This window comes from Pseudochaenichthys georgianus, chromosome 8 (genome assembly GCF_902827115.2).
Source record: "Pseudochaenichthys georgianus chromosome 8, fPseGeo1.2, whole genome shotgun sequence".
Taxonomy (NCBI): domain Eukaryota; kingdom Metazoa; phylum Chordata; class Actinopteri; order Perciformes; family Channichthyidae; genus Pseudochaenichthys; species Pseudochaenichthys georgianus.
In genome coordinates, this window is record NC_047510.2 from 19,459,161 (window position 1) to 19,484,115 (window position 24,955).

The 24,955-nt window shown below is 42.9% G+C and overlaps 1 protein-coding gene across 3 annotated transcripts in view; it reads right to left on the reverse strand.

Annotated features, from left to right (window-relative positions):
• Nucleotides 1–24,955, reverse strand: part of pbx4 (pre-B-cell leukemia transcription factor 4) — a 28,851-nt gene that overhangs the window by 1,313 nt on the left and 2,583 nt on the right. For 2 of the 3 annotated variants that reach the window (XM_034088580.2, XM_034088581.2), the window contains exons 2-7: nt 24,409–24,522; nt 22,791–22,864; nt 5,143–5,387; nt 4,246–4,436; nt 3,052–3,187; nt 2,450–2,606 (exon numbers count right to left, since the gene is read on the reverse strand). In XM_034088580.2, the coding sequence (XP_033944471.1) occupies nt 2,450–2,606; nt 3,052–3,187; nt 4,246–4,436; nt 5,143–5,387; nt 22,791–22,864; nt 24,409–24,522 (917 nt within the window). The remainder of the gene's footprint in view (nt 1–2,449; nt 2,607–3,051; nt 3,188–4,245; nt 4,437–5,142; nt 5,388–22,790; nt 22,865–24,408; nt 24,523–24,955) is intronic. The other variant, XM_034088582.2, reaches the window with a different exon arrangement.

The window sequence follows — 24,955 nt, forward strand, 5'->3', positions numbered from 1 at the left end:
CTCCTCTCTCCTGCAGTCAGCTGTGATTGCAGGTGTTCATGCTGCCGACATACCCGTTTCAGATCCTCGTAGCAGATATCAAGCAAGAGCGAGAGGAGAAGACCTCTATCGGCAGAAACGCGGGTACGTCCGACTCCGGCCGTCTCGACATAAGCGAACAAGCCGATCCGGTATCAGAACGGAGTCGAGGCCCCTCGATCAGCTGAATAAACAACTCGTGCTCAATGTAGTCTTGCAGCGTATGTCTCTCACAGCAATGAGTCACTCAGCTCACGTTTGAATCATCTGCAGAATACCTTCATTGCATTACATTATTCATTAATCAGCACTTCTCCAGAACGCTTTCATCTGATTGCATCCCTGTCCTGTCATTCTCTGTTTTATAATGATTGCTTATTCTGCCCTTATGCGTGTAACCACACGCATGCCCTATCCGACCTGATATCCGCACCGTACTGGCCAATCAAAAACTCCTACGGTAAGCGATGCATATAACTGGTGGTGGTGTATCACATCCTTCTAAGATAAGGTTTTACCACACGCTATGCCTCTCTCACTTATCCCAGCAGACTGCCTGAGCCATCAGAAGTCTTGCTCCATGCAATAGTCAGTATCACAGGGAGCGTAGCTCACCCGATCCTCTTTTCCTTCTCTCTCCCTGCACATTCCTGTCCAACCCCTGCTCGCTTCCCAGTTTAGACTCGTCGCATCACGTAAGGTAAGTTCACCCACATTCAGCGCAGCACTTACTATCAGATCACTCACGGATATTATCGGAATGATTCATTGCACCGCATCATTCGTTTGTTGGGGGTTTCTCTTGTCCTAGTTCATACCCGGCCAGTCAGGCTCCTTCTCTATATATCATTTTATATACGTTTCTGCCTCACTGCATAAATCTCGGTCTGAATCCTCAACCATGTCTCAGCACGATCCATGCCACCTGGTAAGGTCAAATGCTTCGTCAAGTGGTCTGATCTTAATCTTTCATCCACTTTCCTCCTTTGGGGGTTCCCTATGCTCACGGCTGCATCCCCCCCCCCCTTTAGATCGGGGTCTAATCGCCAAAGACTTAGCATTTCTCATATGGCATGTGTCGATAAATGTTCTTTAAACACAATGAAGTCTCTCCTGATTGAACTGACCATTGATCAAAGGGGCTGCTGGTTCAATACCCTAATATGTCGACATCTACAAGGGTCTCGAGGAAGGCCTTGATGATGAAGGGACTATTTGTTCATGTAACTACAGAGGGATATGCAACAACACACTGACATTAATCCTGTCCAGAGAAGCCATCCTCAGAGCGAAGAACCATCCGCTTGTTTGTGTTTGGGGAGGGGTTGCTGGGGTCAGGGGTAAAGTCAGGACGGGATCTGAGGAGAGGTCGAGGGTCGAAGGGAGCTAGGCTAAGGGTAGATATCCGGGGATTCTGGGAAGCTGGGCTAATGGCATTGAGGTCAACTCTGCAGCTGTCCTCAGTGCGTACCTGCGGCTGTAAAGAGGGGGCGATGTTGAGACCCTCCCCGTTGAGCGAACGCAGGCTGAGGTAGGCGTCGCCTGTGTGAGACAAACTGTATGACCCCGGTGACCCTGCAGGCAATATATATAGCCAATATCCAATCAGCTCAACCACAATGCCATGGGGTCAAAAGGTCATATTGACTAAAGGAGGGAAATGCCAATAACCAGCTTCAACTTACGGGGGTCTCAGGCAGCGTTCCTAAAAGCCTGGCTTCTCTACAGTATCACACCTACTGCTTAAGTGGGTTGGGAAATAAAATGTGAAAGTAATTCCAATATTTCTAAAAATGCTAATTACAGCTGCATACAAACACTTTGTTTAAAGTAAACTTGGTTTCCTTGGTGGTCTTTGGTGAGGAGGAAAGATTGGGCTTTCTTTTATGTGAAACTGAATTTTATATTTCATTGGATTTGTAAAGGTTTTTAACAACCTGCCTGTCCAAAGTGGTCACTGTTTGTTTAAGGACAATTGTGCCATAAATAGGGAACGGACTAAATGAGTCCCAATGTCTGAACGGTCACCTCGCTGATCCCTTCAGCTCACTTGATGATCATATTATGACTGTGTGTAACAAATAATGAATGGGGATGATTTGTAGGAGAAATAGGGGGTTTGACAGAAAGCAGACATCAGGTGAGTCTCTCTAAACACAATAGTATCACAACAGTTACAAATATATCTTTGATAACCGTCGATGAATGTTTTCTTGCAAAATAATTGAAGCATTTCTGAAAACACAGTGTGCATTTTGCTGACAGCAGTGCACAGTGTAAGGCTTCCTATTAACAATCCAGTCTCTCCTTCAAACTGTCATGGTGTGGTTTGAAAAAGGTTCAGTTGTGTTTAAGAATGAAAGCGTATGTTTAGGAACTGTTGATGAGAAGTGCAAAGGCTTGAGGGTAGACGTGATGGAGCGTGTGTTACCTGAGTTGGGCGTTGCCGGAGAGTTAGCCTGGCTAGCCTGCGCAGACACATTGGCAGCATCCACCGCTGTCTTCACCGCGTAGAGGTTCGCCTCCTCCTGGAACTTACCGATGTTCTTCTTGTAGCGTATTCTCTTATTGCCAAACCAATTGGAGACCTGAGGGGACAGAGGTGTGTCAGGTATACACTTCTTTTAGGTTGCAACATCACTATGGTTTCCCTTCCAGCTAAAAAGTATTTATCATTTATTCGTATAGTAGGGAGGTCACGATATTATAGTTTCATCAGGGCCAAAATGAATCAATATATTAAACTATGTTAATGGTAAATTAAATGTTGCATTATACTATTACATTTTATTATTAATAACATATCAACATTTTATTTTTCTGACATGGTGGTTATCCCAATATATCGTAACACCCCTGCCATTTAGCTATTTTTTTATTCTTTTTTTAATTTGAAATAACAACGGACTAAACAAGTTTAAAAAACAAAGCTGTTCTAAATGATGTAGTGAAACTGATCTGAAAACAGAGACAGAATAACTTCAGCTTTCACAGCAACAGCCTTTTAGGGATGTGGATAGTAGTGTCATTCACCTGAGACACAGTGATCGCACACTTTTTGGCCAGTTCCTCCTTAGCCTCCTCACTGGGGTAAGGGTTGGAGAGGTGGGAGTAGAAATATTCGTTCAGCACCTCTGTGGCTTGCTTGTTGAAGTTGCGCCGCTTACGTCTGAGACACAAGAGAGAAGGGAAAATGAGCAACCTGCTTGGAATGTACAGCTCTGACACAACAACAACATGCTCAGATCACTACAGGAACATCTCACACACACACACCCCCCCCACCCACACACACACACCGTGTGACACAGACCGTGGTACCATTAAGCTCAGACGTTATCGGTCTTTTTATCGGTATTGGAGACATGTGAAAAATATATGTCATATGTTTTATTGCTACACAAACATTAGCAGTTTTAGTGTCGCCAACTCCGTTTTCTAATATGCAAAAAGACTGCAAAATGCGTCTATGATTATTTGTAGTACTTTCGATCTTTCCAATCCAGACGAGAGATCTCTCTCTCTCCCCCATCTGCTTGCGAGGGGGCGGGAAGTTTACACACACGCAGCTGCTACATGCAGCAACACACACACGGAGGAGATGGCGGAGTAAACGCGCTCCGAGGTGTGGTTAAACTTTACCCGTCTCGATGTGGACGATGCTCGTTGCCTAAAGCGCAATAAGAGTTTAGCATGTAAGGGCGGTAACACGAGCAATTTGTCTAAACATTTAGCAAAAGTGCTCCACATCCAGACGGAGGAATGCACCGGGTTCCACTGTCTTTCTAGCAGCTCTGCAGCCCCGTCCACGAGTAACGTTTCCACGTCAGGTGTTATGCATGCTAGCAGCGACACACGGAGTTAACTACATTATACAAACATGGGTTAAAGATTAGAGGTAACTGAGTTATTTATTTTGTTAAAGTTTCAGCTATTCTGTTTACAGTTCTGTCATCACATTATTTAATATGATTTGTTAAAACATTGTTGTTTCTTTTGATGTGAAATATTATGTATTTAATTTAAATAAAAAGCAATGTCAGTTTTGTTCACAATTTGTTTAGTTAGTTTACCTTATTTTTTTCTCCAAAAGAACCGATAAGAGTAGCGTTATAAGACCGGACCGATAAGCGGTATTGATAAAAGTAGTAGTACCGTTAAAACCTTAACGACACACACACACACACACACACACACACACACACACACACACACACACACACAGACCTGGCGTCGAGGAAGCGTGAGCGCAGGATCATGACGGCCTCGCAGGTGCTCTGTTTGAGCTGCATCTGGATGGAGCTGAACTTGCGGTGGATGATGGCCACCATGCGCTCAATCTCCTTGGGAGAGATGGGCCGTGTGCGAGACTGCTCTCTCAGCAGGTTCATTACATGGTTGGTGAACTCACTGCAGGCCTGGAGCAAGGAGAGAGAGAGAAACACGTTTAATACTACTGTAAAAGACAGACCAGGCACGGATTCTATCCTGAGCCATGACATGCTTTTGATGATGAGATGCCTCTTCTGCCTGACTGAACACTCAGTCGATAAGCAGCCTTTATCTTTCTAAGAAGAAACGTGTTACACCTGGATACTTTTTTGGGGAGTTAGTCACAGCATTGGAAGCCTTTCAGACAGTCCATAGCAGTGTTTCTCACTCCTATACCAGTCAAACCAAGTGCCATCAAGAATCTAAACCATGAAGAGCTAAATACAGAATGCAGGCCGATAAGTGACCATTTCTGTCCAGGTTGACTTGGAGAGAACATCCTCAAAGTGTGTGTTCACTCCAATTATCAATAACCAAATGTATCAATATAAAAATAAATGTTAATGAGGCCACAATCTGTATCCATTATTTAGTTGTGGTTGCCATTCTCTGCACAAAGTTCAACACATCAGCAGCTGAAAATAGTTAAATATCTCCAAACATGGAAAGAGAAGTAGGAACACAATCATTTAGTCCAACAGTACAAAGTTAGTTTTTTCAGTGAGCACAACATTATTGTTACCTTACTGATAAACCAATGTACATAAATTATCTCTGTAACTGACTTCATTCATTATACATGTTAATATCTTCAGACAGCAGTTTATTTCCATGCGTCTTATCTGTACACACCTGTTCGTATTTCTCCAGCTCAGAGTGGTAGATCTGGCGGATCTGTGCGAGCTTGGCTCTGTAGTCGGAGTGTTCGATGCTGCTGTCGGTGGGTGAGCCCCCCGCCGCCGCTGCAGCTGCAGCCGCCGCGGCCGAGCCCCCTCCCTTCTCTGGACCTGACACCCCCTCTGCTAGCAGCATGTTGTCCAACCGCATGATCTGAGGATCTGGGGGGTCCTCCTCCTGCACACCTCGTATACTCAGCACTAGACACAAGGAGAGAGAAAGTAAACAAGGTCAACATTTGTCTGTTTATGAAAGTTTTCTGTTACATTCTGCCCCAAGCCTTTCTGGGGTGGAGAAAACCTGTTGGTGAAAAAGTTTCTGAGAGAACATACATTTCTCTTCAAGGAGAAGAACAATACTGTGGGTGTGAGGGGTGCATAGGAAGATGCGTTACTGCTGCCAACATTCAAAGAAAGTGCAGCCCTGTCAAAACCCAGTGAAGTGTCTCCCCTGAGTCATTGCTGTGAGCGTGTGGCTGAATTCTCAATGAGCCTGAGCTTCCTCTGAACCAACAGCAGAGGGCAGTGTGGCCCCTCGGTGGCAGGCTGCCAAAGATAAGAGCATGAGGCATGGGACCAGTAATGGGAGTGCATGTGCTGTCACTATGAGCCCCAGTGGCCATAAGTATAGTTATCAGTTGCTGCTCTCCACCACTGCATTATACCAGGACCTCTGTCAGCCTGCAGCCATGCTCAACACACACACACACACACACACACACACACACACACACACACACACACACACACACACACACACACACACACACACACACACACACACACACACACACACACACACACACACACACACACACACACACACACACACACACACACACACACACACACACACACACACACACACACACACACACACACACACACACACACACACACACACACACACACACACACACACACACACACACACACACACACACACACACACACACACACACACACACACACACACCTTTTTCCTCAGAACCTTAGGCTTTTAACACTTAACAGTATTTTCTCTTGCCTCTTCTGCTTCTCGATCATTCAACTTAAAAAAAAAGTAATAAAGTAGAAACTTGGTGTCGCAACTCAAAGTGTTGGTCAAGTTATTTATAAAAAGTCCTTTTATTTTGTAAATTATAAATACATTATTTAATGATATAGATATATGCAAAAGAACTACATGATGTATGGATAATTCACTTTAAAGTGGAATGTTAAAAATATTACTTTTATTGCCTATATTTCCAAATTGCTTTTATTATCATATAAAACTTGTTTTTTAAAATTACAATATATTAGAGCTCTAGTGACGTGTTCATTAACAAGTCGACAGAAACTTAACATCAACTGTTTTGACGTTTGATTAATTGTCACCCACATTTCTCACTGGTTTCTCAAATGTGAGGATTCCTTTATTTTCTGTTTGATATCATCATGAAGTGAGTATCTGAGTTTGCATCTAGGTTCAACCAACTTCATTTTGAAATTAGATTTTTGTCGAGGAAACAAAAGCAAATAGTTCTATCGATTCTTATAGAACAAAAAACTTGCAATTTGATTGATTACTAAAGAGATTATTTGTTGCAGCGCTAAAACACATATTACTTGCAAGGAAACAAGTAGTAACAATAGTACAATGCAAGAAACTAAGTTATCAATGGAATGTTTACTAATATGGATATTGGTGCAAAAACGTTAAAGTGCAGTCACAAATAAACACAGCAGTGGCTTCACATTTATATAGATCCAAATGAAGGAGTTAAAAGCCTATTTAAACTGTGGTAAAACCAGACAGGATTCTGAAGCAGCCAGATGCTAATAATATGGATGATAAGAGTAATCTGAGTGGAAACTGGGTTAGGCGTTTGTCCTCATTAAGGATTACGCTAGTTAGCCAAAGCTCATCGTCAAAGGTGAGGAGGTTCATGTTCTCAGTCATTCAGAGCCTTTTCTTAGCACAACTTTCACAACTAGGATTCTTAACGTCGTTGTTAAAATTGTCCTAAAGAGTTATGCTAAAAAAGAAAACGTTGCAGCCGTATCTGAGTCAGAGCTAACAAATGAGTAGAGCTGCTCTGTAGCACTAACAGATGTGAAAGAAATGAGGACAAAAACTATTTTGCTTAAAGTTTCCAAGTGCTTTGGCGCAGATGAGTTGTAGCTTTTCTTTAAACTTCATTTGATAAATGAGCCTTTTCCGCCATTAAGGCCTCCCTTAGCAAAGCGTCCAGCTTTCCCTCCCCTTCTTTTCTTGTTCCTTCTTGCTTTTTTCTTTCCTTCTGCTTAGGACCCTTCTCTCTCCAAGGCACATTCCTGCTCCGCTGCTCCCCCATCTCAGGGCTCAGGAATGCAGCAGACCCAGCCGCCTGAACTAATGACCCTGATTTGCCCATCTCTTTCCCTCCTCTTTTTCTTTTCTTTCAGTTGTTCACAAAAGGTCTCTGCACTTCCTAGCAAGGTAACCTATAGCTAATATATTGATCAAGCACCAGAGGTAGCACCTGTTGAGACTACAGGATACTTTGTAAACGCTCTGATGGCGGTTAAACTTTTGTGTTCATTATGCCACGCACAGCTTTGGTTGAGTGTACTCCCTGTGCAATCACTGAAAAGTACAACTGACCTCAACTGAAGAGGGCAACTGTGGCTCTTGAAGCTTTTCACCTCTCCCCCTCCCTTTTGCCCCCACTCCTCATTATGGCCCCCAGCTGTAGCCTAATGCCCCTACATTCCCCTAATTACTCCAATTAAGCTGTGATTACCCACAATTGCACTCATGCACAGTCTAGTGGCCTAGTGGTATTATAGCAGCTGTTAAGATGCTGCACTGAAAAAATACCACATGGGATGAAATTGTAAAAGTCCCAAAGTCTTCCACTCGCAAGCCAACCATGAGACTTTTGAAAAAATACAAATCTGCAGGTCTGAGGAATCTAGGCAGCGATTCCCTTTGATCAATGGGCTCTTGACATCGCCGCTGGACTGCCTCCGTTACTGAGAGATTAAAACTCAAGACTGCTGAAAGTAATGATACTTTTTTTTTTTTTTTTTTTAAATTGGAAGACAGCTTAGGCCCACAGCCTGCATCCCTAGCTCTTAGACATCACACTATTATGCACACGCTACCACACTAGCTGGGCTGTGTGGCAATGAGAGACGGAGCGAGCAACACATACTATGAAATATTCAGGGTATCCAGCTGGGCTTTCACTGCATACATAATCATTCTCATTTCTGCACAGCCAATGTAAAAACGGTGTGCTGTGCAGACACAATACACAATATCAGAAGTGGTGCAGGTAAGGTTGAGGAACCTAACCAACAGCGTAGTGCTGTACATTAACTGTAATACACATAGGGAGAGATAAGACTTAAATGCAGTCAGTATATCATTGCTCAGCTCACAACACAAGCTTTATCCTTGTCTGTCTTTTTCCCCTCGCTAGCATCCCCTTTTTTCACTCTGTCTCCCCCCAACACACATCCCCTCCCCCTTCTCCCTTTCAGCGCACCCCCACCCACCTCCCCCAGTGCCCCCCCCCCCCTCCCTCTGTTCTCCATTTCAGTCGAGTTCTCCATGTGAGCCGCAATCCCTCATGCTGTCAGCCCCCCCCCCCTCTCCCTCTCTCTGTAGACAGACAGGATTAGCATTTTAATTGCATCAGCTCCCTTGGGTATTCTCAGCCTTTCACTGGGAGAGCAAGGGAGCGGGAGAGAGAGAAGGATAGAGAAGGAGGGGGAAAAAGGTAAGGAGCGAGAGAGAGGGGAGAAGGAGAACCAAGGAGAATTGAAAAAAGGGAGTCACAGGAGAAGATATGTGTGTGAGAGAGGAAGAGACAGAGAGAGAGTCTACAGAAATATACAGAGTACAGACGTGCCAGAGAGCAAGCAAGCCAGTAAGAGTGAAAAGATAGGACTGTGAAAACATCAGTTTGTCCTTTCATTGCAGACAGAGAATGCAGATAAAGAGAATGGGCCATAGAAAGATGGTTTGCACAATGGAAATATGCTACATGAATATGCAAATGTTCCGCACAAAAACAAATCTCAACTGCAGCCAGAGATATGATAGGTAAGACCCTGTATGAGGATTACAACTGTTTGCCGGGTGTGAAATGGGAAACACAAATGTAGATACGGAAAACAAGAACTGGGGCCAATCTGCGTATATTAAACTTCTCGTCAGATTTTCCCACCTAAAAACAAATAAAAACTAAGGTGTAAGAATGGTGGTGAGGATAAAATACACCAAAACCAACCAAAACCTGACTGGACCATATCTGACTTTATTTTACAAATTCTCATGTTGGACCAGTTTGACATCAACTATGCAATACAAATGTTTGATGAGGAAGAGAGGCTTTGGTGTACTTGTATCTGTCCTTTTGGGGAGGGGGACCTGGCACCTCACCATCTCCCAGTTAACACTCTTTCTCTGGGCTTACAGAGCCCTTTGGACCGAGCTCCAGCCACCGACCGTAGAGAAGAGAGGGAATTTTCCATGACCTTTAAATCCATGCGATGAAAAAAAAATCATCACGTTCACTATGCCTAGTTAGTCATCATCACATGTGCTCAGATCAGAACTATCAATCTTTAACAATGTTAGTAGGAGCCTCGATTCTTTACAACATGTTTGAACAATTTATTACTAACAACTTGTACACAAAACTTCCTCTGTACATAAAAGTACTTTGATTTATCATGCCATTTCTGTAGAATATGGGTTGCTTAAAAATGCTTGGGTGAATAAAAAGTTGCCCTGGGCTAGTAGTAGAATATGGCATTAAAAATAAATTATTTTCCTGATGGGCTTTTGGCCAAATGGATATTAGGAAAAGCTAAATATCTACTGGAAATTCTACACAAAAGTGTGGGCCTCCTTTCTTCTAAAATGGTGTTTTTCTGTGGAGTACAGTCGACTTAATGAGCCTGATCTACATGTCCAATTCTACTTTAAGCAGCTCACGCTAATCAGCAGCTGTTTGGGAGTCCTGTTGCACGCAGCCCCCCACTCTGACACGAACCAAACACGCAGCCACAACACACTACGAAGTAAGCATTCAGAGCAAACAGTGTGCTCTGATTAAGGTGTGAATTGGAGAACTCACACCTTTGGCAAACACAACACTTCAGTCCAACACATCATTAATCAGCCCTTAATTAACTAAAGAGAGGCTTGGACACTCAAGCGATGACTATGTGTAGCCCCCTTGAATTGTCATTTTGTGTGACAGTGTACACACTGTCACACACACAACAACACACAAACACTAATGAGGGATATATCAATTTGTGTTGTCACTTCGTAAATAAGGATAAAAAGGATCTACAACATATTTGCCCTTTGTCTATCAATATATACATACTTTTAGCAAAACATGGACAATACAAATTGTTAGACACCTCAAAGTGCTGTTACTTGGGGCACAGCGATTGTATTTAGCACATAATATATTAGAGATGTCCCGATCCCCGATTTTTTTCTCCCGATTCCGATCTTTGGAAAATCACGTGATCGGCTCCGATCCCTGATCACGTGATTTTCAAAAGATTGGAAGAAAAAAATCGGGGATCGGGATTTTTTTATATAAAATATTTTAATTAATGTTACAAAACAAAAATGACCATGTTCACGTCTTAAATTCATCCTGAGGCCTTAGTTTTGGTTTAAAATTACACAACATCATGTATGCGTTCCTTCTTTTGGGCTTGTTTTCATAGTGCTTATTTCTCTCAAATCTGGCAACAGAGTGGGCGCAGTGTCTAATAGCAGTAAGCTAACGAGAGGCTACGTTCAGCTGGTGACTCAAGAGTCGGGACAGAGAAAATGTCAGGAGTTTGGAAGTATTATAAAATTGAAAGTGAAGGCAGTGTAACAGCCAGATGCAATGTTTGCAAGGCGGAGACTTTTAAAAGGAAAGAGAAACTGCCCCAGAACAGTGAAAAGGCCAACAAAATAACAGCCAAGATTCATCGCATTGGATGACCAGCCGTTATCTGTTACCTTTTTTTTCTCTTAATGCATTGCATAAAGATCGGATCGGGAAAAATCGGTATCGGCAGATTGTCAAAATCGAATGATCGGAATCGGATCGGGAGCAAAAAAGGTAATCGGGACATCCCTATAATATATGACTTAAAACACGGTTTTTTTTTTTATTAAAGCTTGACCCATCAAACATGTCTAGGATATATTGATGTACTTGTGACCAAAAATAAGGACAACATTGGTTAAGACACATAAGTGTGGGCAGGCCCTGGTGAATCATCCAGATCGCATGGACACATTTAAACAGACCTCGCATGGAGAATACTGGCATCTGCTAATATTGTTAGCCAAGTGGATACATTGCAAGCTATATAACCTATAACACATACAACTCAATCCTAGGAAATACTTATTGTATCAAAATGACACAAGTGCTAAAATCGAGGTCCTTATCGGTAATATCATTATGTTGAACACTCTGCCAGGACTACCTCTCCAACATGATACCCACAGTCTAGAACAGTTTTGCAGACAGAGAAAAATGAAGAGACAAGGAAGTCAGAATTTGAAGTGTCACGGGAGAAAGAGGAGGATGATGAAGAGCACCTAAGCGGGATGCTTGTTAAAGCACTGCTAGGATCTTCCCCAGTCAACTCTCATCAGGCCAGCTGCCTCCTGTGCTCATTAGCGCAGACTCTTAAGGAGCTCCTAAAGACTTTGTGAAAAATGAACGCTCATTTGAGAGGTCGTTAATTTGCACTGTTATGCAAATTAGATGGCAATTAAGCGATAGATCAGAAGAGCAGTGCCCATTAATAACAAGTGAACAAGCATTATGACACAGTCAGATGGTGCCAGAGAGCGCTGAGGCTACATGGTTAGTCGGGTCCGATGTACCAGTTCACTGAGGAATAAAGCCAACGTGTCTATATTATGTATGGGGCATATTTGCTTGGGGTATCCCCAATTGGTTTTGCAAATCTTTACAGGCATACATGAATACACAAATAACACACTAATGGAAATATAAACTAATCACCCAATATATGTTGTGTTTTTGATGAGCAAATGGTACATCATTCCATCCATACCATTGAGAGGAGTGCGTCAAGTTTAACAGCAGCATGGGCTTCTCAGTTTCTGTTAAACCCCAATGCATAGAGCTCATCTTGGAATGGCTGGGTATCCCCCCCCCCTCCCTTACTAGGCCTGATGTTTCCTTCTCTCCCCTGCATTTATGACATGTTGTGAAATATACAAACATACTGTCTGGGACAGCAATGTGCACTACTGCTGAGGGGTGGAAGGCTCCCATCAATTGTAATTAATCCTTAATTAGTCAGGATTAGAAGCTAGGCTCCGACACTCTCCCACCCCACCATGCAATCCAGCTGAGACCACATTTACATATCTTTAATTAAAGAGACGCTGGCTTCTTTTAAGAGCAAAGCCTAAAAGCGTTGTAAGAGTCATAGACATGCTGAGGGAGGGCAGATGAGATAGTAAGGAGTCTACCCCCATCTTCTGATGGGTCACTCAATATTTCCTGCTTTCTTGTTAAGCATAAATGATTTGTCATTTGTGGATCAGTAAGTAAGTGTGCAAAAAAATTGCACCTTGCCCATGATGTTACTCTGGCCAATAACATTTCTATGTCTGTCACCAATATGTGTATGCCCCTTACACGTTTTAATTCAACCAAATGAAATATGGCAAAAATAAATATTATTTGAATTTTCAGTTTCATTTCAATTTAATGTGCTTTCATGTTTTCAACTCCCCATCTTCAGTTTCACTTATCGACTCATCTCCAAATAAACTTCTCTGCTGTCATTTTGGGCATTTATTGTAATAGAACAATGGAATCTATTAACACAATGCATTTATATTCAGTTGTCGAAGCTAACCGGATCTTCGTGACTATTTAGCGACAGCACAGCCAAATCGCTGGTCTTGGTGAATCATGACAAAAATCATGTTCCAGCAATCTTAAAGATGATTAATTCCACGGAGTTCTTCCCGTCCTAAAACACACTCCAGACCGCAGTCTCCCATGTCAATATACTGAGGCCCAGTTCCTTCAGGAATAATACCACATGGGTAAATCAGTTGACCCACACACCATTAGGTCTAGGCTGGAGGTTGGGGTGCTGTGCCTCCCCACTTTGAGTTGGGGAGTGGGGGGCGGTGGTGTGCCTGTCAGGGCCAGGGGTCTGTGTGATATTAGCCGTCTGCCAATCTGGCTTGGGGAATGGACACCGAGTAATTACTCCTGCTCTTACTGCCTCATCAATCTCCCTGTATCACTCCTGCACACCCCCCGCCCCCCAACGCACACACTATCTTCTTTCGTTCTCTTCTGCAACGGGGCCGGGAGAGAAAAAACAATTGAGTGGCAGGACACCACAAAACAGAGATTCCTTAAATGTCAATGAGATAATCCAGCAGCAGCACCACCACTGCAAATATAAAAGTGATCTTTAAAAAAAGGTAGAAAACCTAAGAATTTGACCAAGTCTGTTCGGCTATACAAAGGTGGATGGCCTATTCTAGCTTTCAACCCAAGGGATAGTAAAACAATGAAGGTCTGTAGCTTCACATAGGTTGCATTTCTAGCAGTCTATTTTTATCTCGTTCCTTCTTTTGGCTTAAAAGGCAATGTATGCTTCCCCTCGTAAAAATATAAAAAAGGCTTCCCACAAGTTCCTAACAACTCATAAATGTTATGGCTCTGTTCCAAATTGGGCTCTTTGGAAACTAATAATAATTAAGTTGCTTTAATGAGGCATGTGATTCACTAGACTTCATGTACTGTAGTCTGTCAAAGTCCATGAAATACAAACATCTAAATCACATCATGTGAGGCTAAATGGGTTTTTTCTTCCAAACAAAAAATGGAGTGCTACCAAATGGGTATCAAGGGTGTGTGATGCATTGTTAAATTACATTCAAATATAAATAAATACTTGTTTAAATACCATTAATAAAGGCTGTAAAAGGTTAAGTGTTTATTCTGGCTGTGAATTACCCAATTTCAAATATGTGTGACATAGATTACAGCTGTGAATCAACACATGGCAACTCTGTGTGACTTTAAATAGTGTTTTGTTTTGTTGCTTTTACAACTACAATCATGCTGTAATTCAATTAGCACTAATAGGGTCCTTTCTGTTGAGTGTTGTGAATGCCAAGGTAAGGTAATGATTTAATTAGGAAACACACATGGCTTGCAAAAACATTAGGACCTTCATAATCCGATTAAAAATACAATAGCCACGTTCACACCGCAGAACTTTTCCCACTTCCGATATAGTTCCGAAATGTCACGTTCACACCAAAAAGAGCCGGAACTAAAATGAGAACCTTTTTTACCCCTTTTTCCATCCCTGCTAGAGAGCAGGTACTTTCGTGGGAGAAAAAGGTTTCTATGTCTGATTGGCTGGGCAGATTGCAAACCACGCCCCGTAAAAAAAAAAGTTTTGTGAAGCCGCCATTTTATTATCCTTGCATTAGCATTATTAGCATTAGCCCAGCGCAGAAACACAGAGAGACTAACTTATGGCAAAACAAAAGAAAACATGGGAGCGGTGGAGATGAGGAGGTGTCGGCGTTCTGGCGATTTACTCGGAAGGCTTCAGTAGAAGCTGCTGGGACTCCCAGCAGCCAGTCCCCAACTCCGGGGACTTCCGACTTCCGGCCGGGGACTTAGGGTGGCAGTATACACCGTGAAGTTTTTTGCGGCCTGCCAGTAAACCCAAAGCAGAAGAAGAAGTGACGTCAGTGGCTTCATTTGCCTAATCCTTCCCCAGGGACTTATTCCGGTGTGAACGACATCCATCGACGGCCAAAATCGGCTTGGTGTGTCCGGGGCTTAAGGTTACATGAGAGATCAATAACAACAACTTTGAAGACTTAAATACCAACCAGCTGCATAGTTTGAGCTATGATTGTACAACTCTGGACAGTCAACATTGCAACAATATGTATTTGGTCATCACAGTCTAATCCATGATCATTTTGTTTCAGTAGAAAAGGTATTCTTTGAAATGATATGAACGAAAGAGGGGAAGCTTTTGTATTAAATGTAACCAGGAATAGCACTGACAAACATAAACCAGAGAGCGAGTTCATCGAGTTGGCTAAATCTCACCATTCATCCATCTTGTCAAAACATTAATAGGATGTGATGATGGGTTGTCAGCTAGCAGCTTTGTCAACATACTATCCAAGTGCTGCTTGAATGTGAGATGTTGGTGTTTGTAGGTGTTAAGAAAAAGCACACATTTTAAGTCGAATTAAACAAACAGGACTGATGGTAATTGTCAACAGAATTATTAACATGTAATTTGAAAGATCAGCCAATGATTGTGCTCAAAAAAAAAAAACCTCATACCAACTGAAAGGCTTCTCAGAAAATACACAGAGGGAAGTGAGTGGGCCTTTTGCCGAGGCCAACTGCTAACATTTAGAGCCCCAGCACATTGTTAGTGTACTGGAAAAACTGGGCACCTAACAGAGAAATCCACAGGCTCCAGTTAACAGCTCACTGGATTCAGGCGTGGATTCAGGCCATCGAGATGTCTTTGTTGTTAAACCTGCACATTTGTTGCTCAGGATGCATGGCCTATATGAGTGGTTCTGTACAGAGGACATACATATTCATAATTACAACTGTGACTGGCACATTCACTTTTAATAAAGGCCGCTACACACTAGGGATGCCAGTGATTATTCGATTATTTGAATATTCGTTACAGTCTCCATAATCGAATATTATTTTTAAAAATCGATTTTATTTATATATTTTTTATGTTTTTTTTTTTCTGGCTTAGTTTCAACCAAAATATAGACTAATGCTAATAATAGTAATAGTATTAATAATTGTAAATGGCCATTGGTCACACCACCAGTTTGTTTTACTGTAAACTTGGAGGAAGCCTGCTTGCAGAGCAGACTGCTGCTGCAGCACGCCAGAGTCCTGCACGGGTCTGATTTTCAAGACCCGCTCCCGCGACGTGCAATACCGAACCCGCCCCGCTACCCGCACATATTGCCAATTAGTTCCGCAACCCGACCCGACCCGTCGGCACAAGATCCGCAACCCGACCCGAACCCGCATAGCCTATATGAGCAGTGAAAACGTGCAGTGGCATATTTGTCTGAAAAAGCGTGGGATGTTGGTTATTTTCTCCATCTATAGGATGACACCAAAAGCCTCCCAGACGTTGGATTTCGCTCTTGAGGAAGTGTTATTGAAAATGCTGTATATTCTCCACTAGAGAGCTTCACCTCCGCCATTTCAAATGTGGCCCGCACAGCAGCAGATCGATGCGCTGCAGAGGTTATGATTATGCACGGTCCCGCGGGGGAGAAGTCTGAGGATTTAAACATTAAACTAAATTATTATTATTTTAATATATTTATTATGCAATACCCGCGACCCGACCCGCATCATCTTTGTTTTACCCAGAACCGAACCCGGAAAAAAGCGTTTGAAAAAATACCACTCGCGAATCACCTTTTTTGCGGGTCACCCGTCGGGTACCCGCGGGTACCCGACCAGATGCAGGACTCTGCAGCACGCTACACACCGCCCCCGCCCCCACCCCCCCTCTCCCTCACACGTGCGACTAAAGATGAACAAAGCGGCAGGTAAAAAGAGTTCCTCCTCGTGGAACTACTTCGAACTTACAAGTCCAAAGGAAGATAAATGCAAGCTCTGCGAAAAGACGTTGGTCTATCACAGCTCAACCTCAACAATGCGTTCGCATTTGAGTGTGAAGCACGCCAAAGAGGTTACAGAGAAAGACGCAGCACAGCCGGCCATTACCAATTTCACTTCAAGGCCACGTCGTTGTGATGACAACCCTACTACACACCAATCTGAGACCAAAGAACGCGTACCGAAGACGTCCCGACTTTTACGTCGGCTACGTCGCCTGCGTCGCCTGCGTCGGCTACGCCACCCGCCTACGCCACCCACCTACGCCATCCGCCTACGATTACACCGCAAAGACTTCAGTCGACGAGTAGCAATAGGCGCGTTCACACCGCAGTACTTTTCCCACTTTAGTTCCGATATAACTCCGAAATGTTGCGTTCACACCAAAAAGAGCCGGAACTAAAAATAGTTCATGAGAACCTTGTCACCCCCTTTTCCGTCCCTGCTAGAGAGCAGGGACTTTCGTGGGAGAAAAAGGTTCCTATGTCTGATTGGCTGGGCGGATTGCAAACCACGCCCCGTAAAACTCCCAAAAAGTTTTGTGAAGCCACCATTTTATTATCCTCGCATTAGCATTAGCCCAGCGCAGAAACGCAGAGAGACTAATTTATGGCAACACAAAATAAAACATGGGAGCGGTGGAGATGAGGAGGTGTCGGCGTTCTGGCGATTTACTCTGAAGCCAGTCCCCAACTCCGGGGACTTCCAGCCGGGGATTTTGTCGGCAGTATACGCCGTGAAGTGGTTTGCGGCCTGCCAGTAAATCCAAAGCAGAAGAAGAAGAAGTGACGTCAGCGGCTTCATTTGCCTAATCCTCCCCCAGGGACTTTTTCCTGTGTGAACGCGATCTGTACTTAGTTCATGAGAACTAAAGAGTTCTCATGAACTAAGTTCTGATGAACCTTTGTGGGAAAAGTACTGCGGTGTGAATGCGCCTAATAACTGTCCTTACCAGCAGGCAGTGGTAGTGTGTATTCGTCATTCAAAAGAGGCAACAGCCAATCAGAGTGATTTCTTTGGCCGACGGGAGGTGTGAAAATGTGCCGTAAAGCAACGACGGTGCGGGACACACCAACCTGCGAATGCCCGACTGCCTCTGACTCCCAAAATCGGGTAGGCGTGTCAGGGCCTTAAGAGACGACACGGAGTTAATCATTTTAGTCTTGAATAAGTAAGTTGCAGTCAGTTTGCCACCACTTCCACACAGCCAACTAGAAGCTAGTGTTGCACGGTGTACCGATACTTGAAAGGTACCGCGATACCCTGCCGTTAAAAACGGTACGGTTCCTCCGTTTCTTTAGTATCGGTACTTTAAGAATGACGGGGAAAAGTACTCCTGTGAAAAAGCGCCGTTTTAATAAGAGCCGTGTGTGTTCAGCGCTCTGCTTCCACTCCCACTCCCTGCACTGCAGCCGTGCCTGCAGTCCCGCTCCTCTCAAGCACGCTCTAAGTCCCTCCCTTCTCTCTCGTGCACGCGGCCACGCGCTAGCTGCCAGTGAGAAAACAAGAAGCATGGCCGCTGCGCCTCGGCTTGTTGACAAAAAAGACGCCAGAAGTCTGTGAACCGTTCAGGTGTTCAGAGCAGAGCTCCCTGTCGGAGCAGCAGAGCGTGATGTGCACTGAAAAGTGTTTCTGTCGCAATATTATCGTTGAGCAAACGTAACTAGCAAACTAGCATCACTATCTGCTAACGTTAGCTTTAGCCTTCGTTTTCTATTCGTTTTTTTCATAGGCTATAAACGGAGGTGGTATAAGTATATATCTTGTACTTGAGTAAAAGTAGAAGTACCCAGGTCTTGTACTTGAGTTAAAGTAGAAGTACCAGAATGTAGGAACAATCCTGCAATCAAAATGTTCCTCAAATAAAAGTACAAAAGTATTATCATCAAAATATAGTTAAAGTAGTGACAGTAAAAGTAGAAGTACTCAGGTCTTGTACTAGAAGCACCAGAGTGTAGGAATACTCTGTTACAGTAAAAGTACTGCATTCAAAATGTTCCTCAAGTAAAAGTATTAAAGTAGCGACAGTAAAAGTAGTCATGGTGCAGATTGGTCCATTTCAGAATAATATATATGATATGTTTATAATGATTGATCATGAAAGTGTTCTCAAAGCTGGTGAAGGTGCAGCTAGTCTGAATGACTTTGTAGACTGCAGGGTAGCTGGTGAAGGTGCAGCTAGTCTGAAGTACTTTGTAGACTGCAGGGTAGCTGGTGGAGGTGCAGCTAGTCTGAAGTACTTTGTAGACTGCAGGGTAGCTGGTGAAGGTGCAGCTAGTTTGAAGTACTTTGTAGACTGCAGGGTAGCTGGTGGAGGTGCAGCTAGTTTGAAGTACTTTGGAGACTGCAGGGTAGCTGGTGGATTTACTCCAGGTGGAACTAAAGTCTGATTCAACACTTGATTAGATTTCACATCATTCATCTGTGAAGTAACAAAAAGGGATTAAATACATGTAGTGGAGGAAAGTACACCATGTACCTCTGAACTGTAGTGGAGTAGAAGTACACCATGTACCTCTGAACTGTTGTGCAGTAGAAGTACACCATTATTTCTGAACTGTAGTGGATTAGAAGTACAAAGTAGCAAAATAAACATTGAAATACTTAAATAAAGTACAAGTATCTCAAAATTGTACCCAAGTAGTACTTGAGTTTATGAACTTAGTTACTTTACACCAGTGGCTATACAGATAGAAAGACTAAGCCTTGCACAGAGGCATGAAAATACATTTTCAAAATGCTCAACAGTGCTGCCAGAATGATAAACTGACTGCTACACAATTAAAATAAATGCTTTTATATATATTTATATTAGATGTGACTCTTTGGCGTTTCTGTTATTATTAACCTGCTGCTTTAGTTGTTCTGACTGCTAAAATCATCTGTTATTCCTAATTTTAAAGCCGATATTCCGTGTTTCCCTTTTTTTAAGAAAAGTATCGAAAAAGAATCGGAATCGCAATTCTTGACTTGGTATCGGTATCGAAACCAAAATGTTGGTATCGTGACAACACTACTAGAAGCATTATCCCACATAGTTGTTTATCAGACAGTTTATCAAGAAGAGAGGCAAGTGTTTGGGTGTGAACTTCTCCAAGGAGGAGGGAGAAGCTCGGAATACACTTTGCCATCAAAAAGCTTTAATTCCGCTAGGAAAAACTATTTTTATTTTCATTTAAAGCATGTTCAAAAATAAACTGGGAATGTTCAGGCTTGAAAGAGAGGGACTCGAGCAGGGTGACAGAACAGAGTGAGTGACATATTCACTGTTGTCATGCACAAGGCATTTATAAAAGTAAGGAGAAAAGCCTCAAACATATCCAAACTAAATGAAAAACGTCTGAGAGTAACTGCAGTGGCTTGTGAGAGATTTTGGCATAAGCTGTCCCATTGCACCAAGAGCTATTTTTACAGCAAATACCCATGAGAGCGAGCGAGAACAGAACTGAGTTGAAGCAAAGCCACTGGCTCTCAACTTTGATCATTTCCCGGCTCTCTCCAAGTGCTTTAATTTCTTTTCGGGGTGTATCTTTAATAAAGTATTAGCAGGAATCAAATGTCATGCAGATGGAGTTCATGTTTAATGTGAGAGCTCAGGACAACACAGGCACTGTCGTAAAAATGGGGGGTGATTTGGAGTTGGGGCAGTGGGGGGCACTGGCATTTGCGCAGAACATTTCCTTTACAATGAAAACAATCTAACCAACTGCAGAATTCACCTCCCATCCCCCACGCCCCACCTCCCTTCCTCCACCACCACCATTACATTACCATATCAAAGCCCTGAGTTCAGAGCAAGTCTTCTCTTTCTAGTATGGGAGCGAGGCAGAGGGAGGGAGGGGGAGAGGACAAGACTGAGGCAGTAGGAGTAGACCCAAGACCGAGCTTGCTTTTATCCCCGTTCGGTGTGTGCGCATGTGTGCAAGGGAAAGAGAGTGTGTGTGTGTGTGTGTGTGTGTGTGTGTGTGTGTGTGTGTGTGTGTGTGTGTGTGTGTGTGTGTGTGTGTGTGTGTGTGTGTGTGTGTGTGTGTGTGTGTGTGTGTGTGTGTGTGTGTGTGTGTGTGTGGGTGTGCCGACTCAAGTGCATGTTTGTTAGTAAAAAAGGACTGCAGAAAAACCTGTGGAGATACTAGAGGACTACTGATTGGGTCTTCCACAAGCTGCACTGAAGAGAAGTCAATTCACATTCCAGAGGCACATAATGGGGCCTGCAGGGGGTCTGGTGGAGTAGCAGAGAAATGCCAAAGCAGGTACACAGTGCAGTTAAGAGGGCACTATGTGACAGATGGCCAGCATAGCACAGGCAGAGCCACATATCTCTACATCTCATGGTTGGCATATTCACCTCCAGCATGCATCTATAGTGATCCTAGCTCGATGCCTGCTTTGTTCTTCTGCTCAGCTTACTGTAAGAGTACTCACAAACCCTGGCTCTCGTTTGCCGGGAGACTAAATGTGAAAATCAAAGTGAATGGCATTAGGGTAAATAAGACCACTGGTTGCCTGGGAAACAGTGCACCCTGCCCCACTCACTCAAGCCTTTACTTTTGTCCAATCACTGGAGAGCAATAATACATTATTGACAGAGGGCCACAACAGACAGCAGTGCAGTATTTTCAAATTGTATTTGAACAAGAGAGGTTTGATGTTAGGAGATACAACAGGCTGCTGAAAGAGAGAAAGGCACAAAGAGAGAGAAGAGATGGGAGATACTGGCAAAGCGAGAGAATTCAAAAATGCACCCCCTTTACACTACCATAACCATCAATCTGCCACCTATAGCAGGCCTGCGCTGTACAACCACACTGGAATCTGTAAGGTGGCTCACTCGAATCGCAAACAACATGAGAATAATTAGCGTGTTTACTTTGAATACGTTTGTGACTTAAAGCAATTTTGTGACATGTACATATTCAATCATTTCCATCAGATCACGTGCTTTTGAAATTCAGAATCATTTGTTTGGACGATTTCAGAATATTCTCTTCTTGCTTTGCATGTGATGTTTAGATAAAAGGTACTACATTGATGTGCATATCAATGTATTCCCAATGCACACTTACCCTACATTGTGTGGTGTAGCTTTTTTTTGCTCTGTACTGAGATAGCATAACTGTTTGAATGCAACACAATAACCTCTGTGGATTTGTTCATATCTGCCTGCTGTCAACTAGCTGTGTGTGAACTTTCGTTTGGAATCAGGATGAATTTTTTGTATCACATCATTTGGATATGATAAATTGTAATAGGGGTATAAGTAATATATCATGACCCTGCTTTAATAAAGTAAGTATTGTGGTGACAGTCAACTACATTTCCCAATGTTTGGGATCAATCTAAATCTTGACAATAAAGAACCTTGATCTATCTATAGCCACATAGCACTGTATTTTTTTGTTGTTGAAAACTGACAGGAAAGGTAAAAATGGGTAAGGCATATCTCTGCATTCAGGTAATACAGGTCAATATGGAAGACAAAATTGCTATTTGGGATTCATGCAAGAGAACACAAATGTGTAAACATATTCAGCAGCAGGTTCTGCAGTCTGTGTCTCAAGTTTCAAAGCACCAATCCACTGAAATGAGTTTCAGATGGTCTGTGTGCAGAGCCGCCAAAAATACGTTAAGTTTCTATATTTACTCGGGCAACGGAAAAAAAAACCAGTAATGCTTATTTAAAGTGATCTTCGACCAAAGATGAACAATGTGTACAACTGAATCAGTGCTGTAACAAATTAAATCCAATCAGTAGGATTTCAGTGCAAGGTTGTAAACAAGTAACTTTGTGTCGGGGAAACTGTAACAAAGGCACGGTACAGCTCCACACTAGGTTAACCTGAGCCAACTGGGGAACACAAACAGAGCGCGTGAAGTAGAAACTTACCCGTCTTCTCTTTGATCTCACAGAGAACGCTGAAGAGGGCTGGCTTCATTCTGTGACAGTTCAAGGCATGCTTCCTGTAAGAGAGAAGAGGGAATAAGAGAGGGAGAGAGCGAGGAGGATTACGATAAACAGACCTCCATCTCAAGTCATTCCATGTCCTCCCCCATAAAAACAGGTAGAGGAGCTGTATGTATTATGCATTCAGTATTTCAAGAAGTGAAGTGCAACAGAGCCATGTTGTGCAAAGGCATTTTCAATAAGCGAATGCCATTGTAGTGCAGAAACATCCCTGATGCGTCAATCTGAACTAGCAAGAGTAATGTTGTCATTTGGATGCTTCGCACTGTGGGACAGGTAATGATGCCAAACCTCAAGGTCATCATTACTGAGTACCAGATTCCACAGTTAATACACAGTAATCTCATTTCTAGCCTACAACAGAAAGACTTGTTCCATAAAAGTAGATGATGAGTTGATAGAGAGGATTAAGATAAAGTTGCACATTTAATTTAATCAGAATTATTGCCATACAGGCTAAAAGCAATTAAAAAGGAGGAAGGGCAAAACGTCTACAGTTCACCGTAATCAAATCAGAACACCTGAGCTTACTTTTCTAGTAATACACATGCATGCACCCACACACACACCCATACAGCTTACTCGTTGATTAAAACGTGTAAAATGTAATTGCTGTAGCAAAGACCTGTTGCTAAAAAGACCCCAAGTTATTTGACAGTAGTCTCCAACGTTAACTTTATAACAATCGTGCACACCAATTACATCAGAGAGGGTGAATGCATATAGCACAGCATAGAATTGCACTTTGAAGATATATTTTTGCACATTCAAAGACTTAATGAAACAACTTAAAAATACATTGAACTATGCATGCATCACAAGCATGCACTATACCCATGTAGCCCAACATTTTAAATTATTGTTTTGATTGTCAGTAAGGTGTTGTTTCTATAGTAACTGTGTGGCCACAGTTTGCAGTGCAGCCTTATATTGTAATATGTGTTTTTAATGTTGTGCACCCCCTGTTTTTTTAACCATTATTTCTATAGATGTATACAAACACAAGCACATGGATGGGTTCTAGAGAGTTTTACAGACCGCAAAAGATAATTTAGAGGCAACAACCACATTATGTAAACATGCAAGTGCAATATACAGTTAACGTTTATGTAAAAAACTAAACCAGCATGAGGCCTCCATTTCTGATGATCATGAATAGGGAAAAATGGAACAAGAAAGCCTTGAAATACCTTTCCAAATAACATTACTAAGAATACATTAAAAACAACCACGGATGAACATGATTTGGCTACACCTGACCTCAACACCAATTCCAGTTGTGAATGACCACTGCAGTATGTATGGAGACTATGAGGACTTGCATATAGTGCGCCCACTGTATTTGAACGAAATAATGCCTTTCTGTGAGTATATTCTGTGTGGCAGTGTAATTTAAAGGGGTTATGTGTCTAGAATTAAGTATGTCATTTAGTTCACCAATTAAGTCACTGCTGGATTGAGTTGGGGGGAGGGCTGCCTTCAGCATGGAGGGTATGAGCAGGAGGGGGAGAAGGAGGTGCTCATGCGGTCCTGTACTGACCTGTGCTGGAAGTTGAGTGGCAGGCCACCCCCTGCCATGCCCCCCCCTGCTCTCCCTCCCTCTGTGGGGTCGTCTGATCCACCCCAATGCGCCGGCGATTCCTCTGGCCAGCATCTGAACATATGGCGACAGGGTGAGAGGATGAGGGTGGATGGTGCGCAGGAAGTGTACTCTGCAACACCGAGGTCGTGCGCTGCCCTGACCACTCCCCATCCCAACACACTGCCACCCTGCACGACAAGGGTGTCACGCTCACATGTGAGCAACCACACATTTACTTGTAGACCATGGCGGAGGGAAAGATGGATGTGTGGGCGACAAACTTGATCAGAGACAAGTATGATGTTGACAAAGCCTGTACAATTTAACTCATATCATACATTATAAACCTATTTGAAAACAGATTGCGTGTAGTCCTCAGGTCTGATTCTATTTTGTCTTTTAATGTCTGAATTCAACATGATAACAGAATTAGAAAACGGCTTTACATTACGACACTTAGTCCAAGCTAATCCATCAGCTAATGCTAAAAACATACTTTTCACCA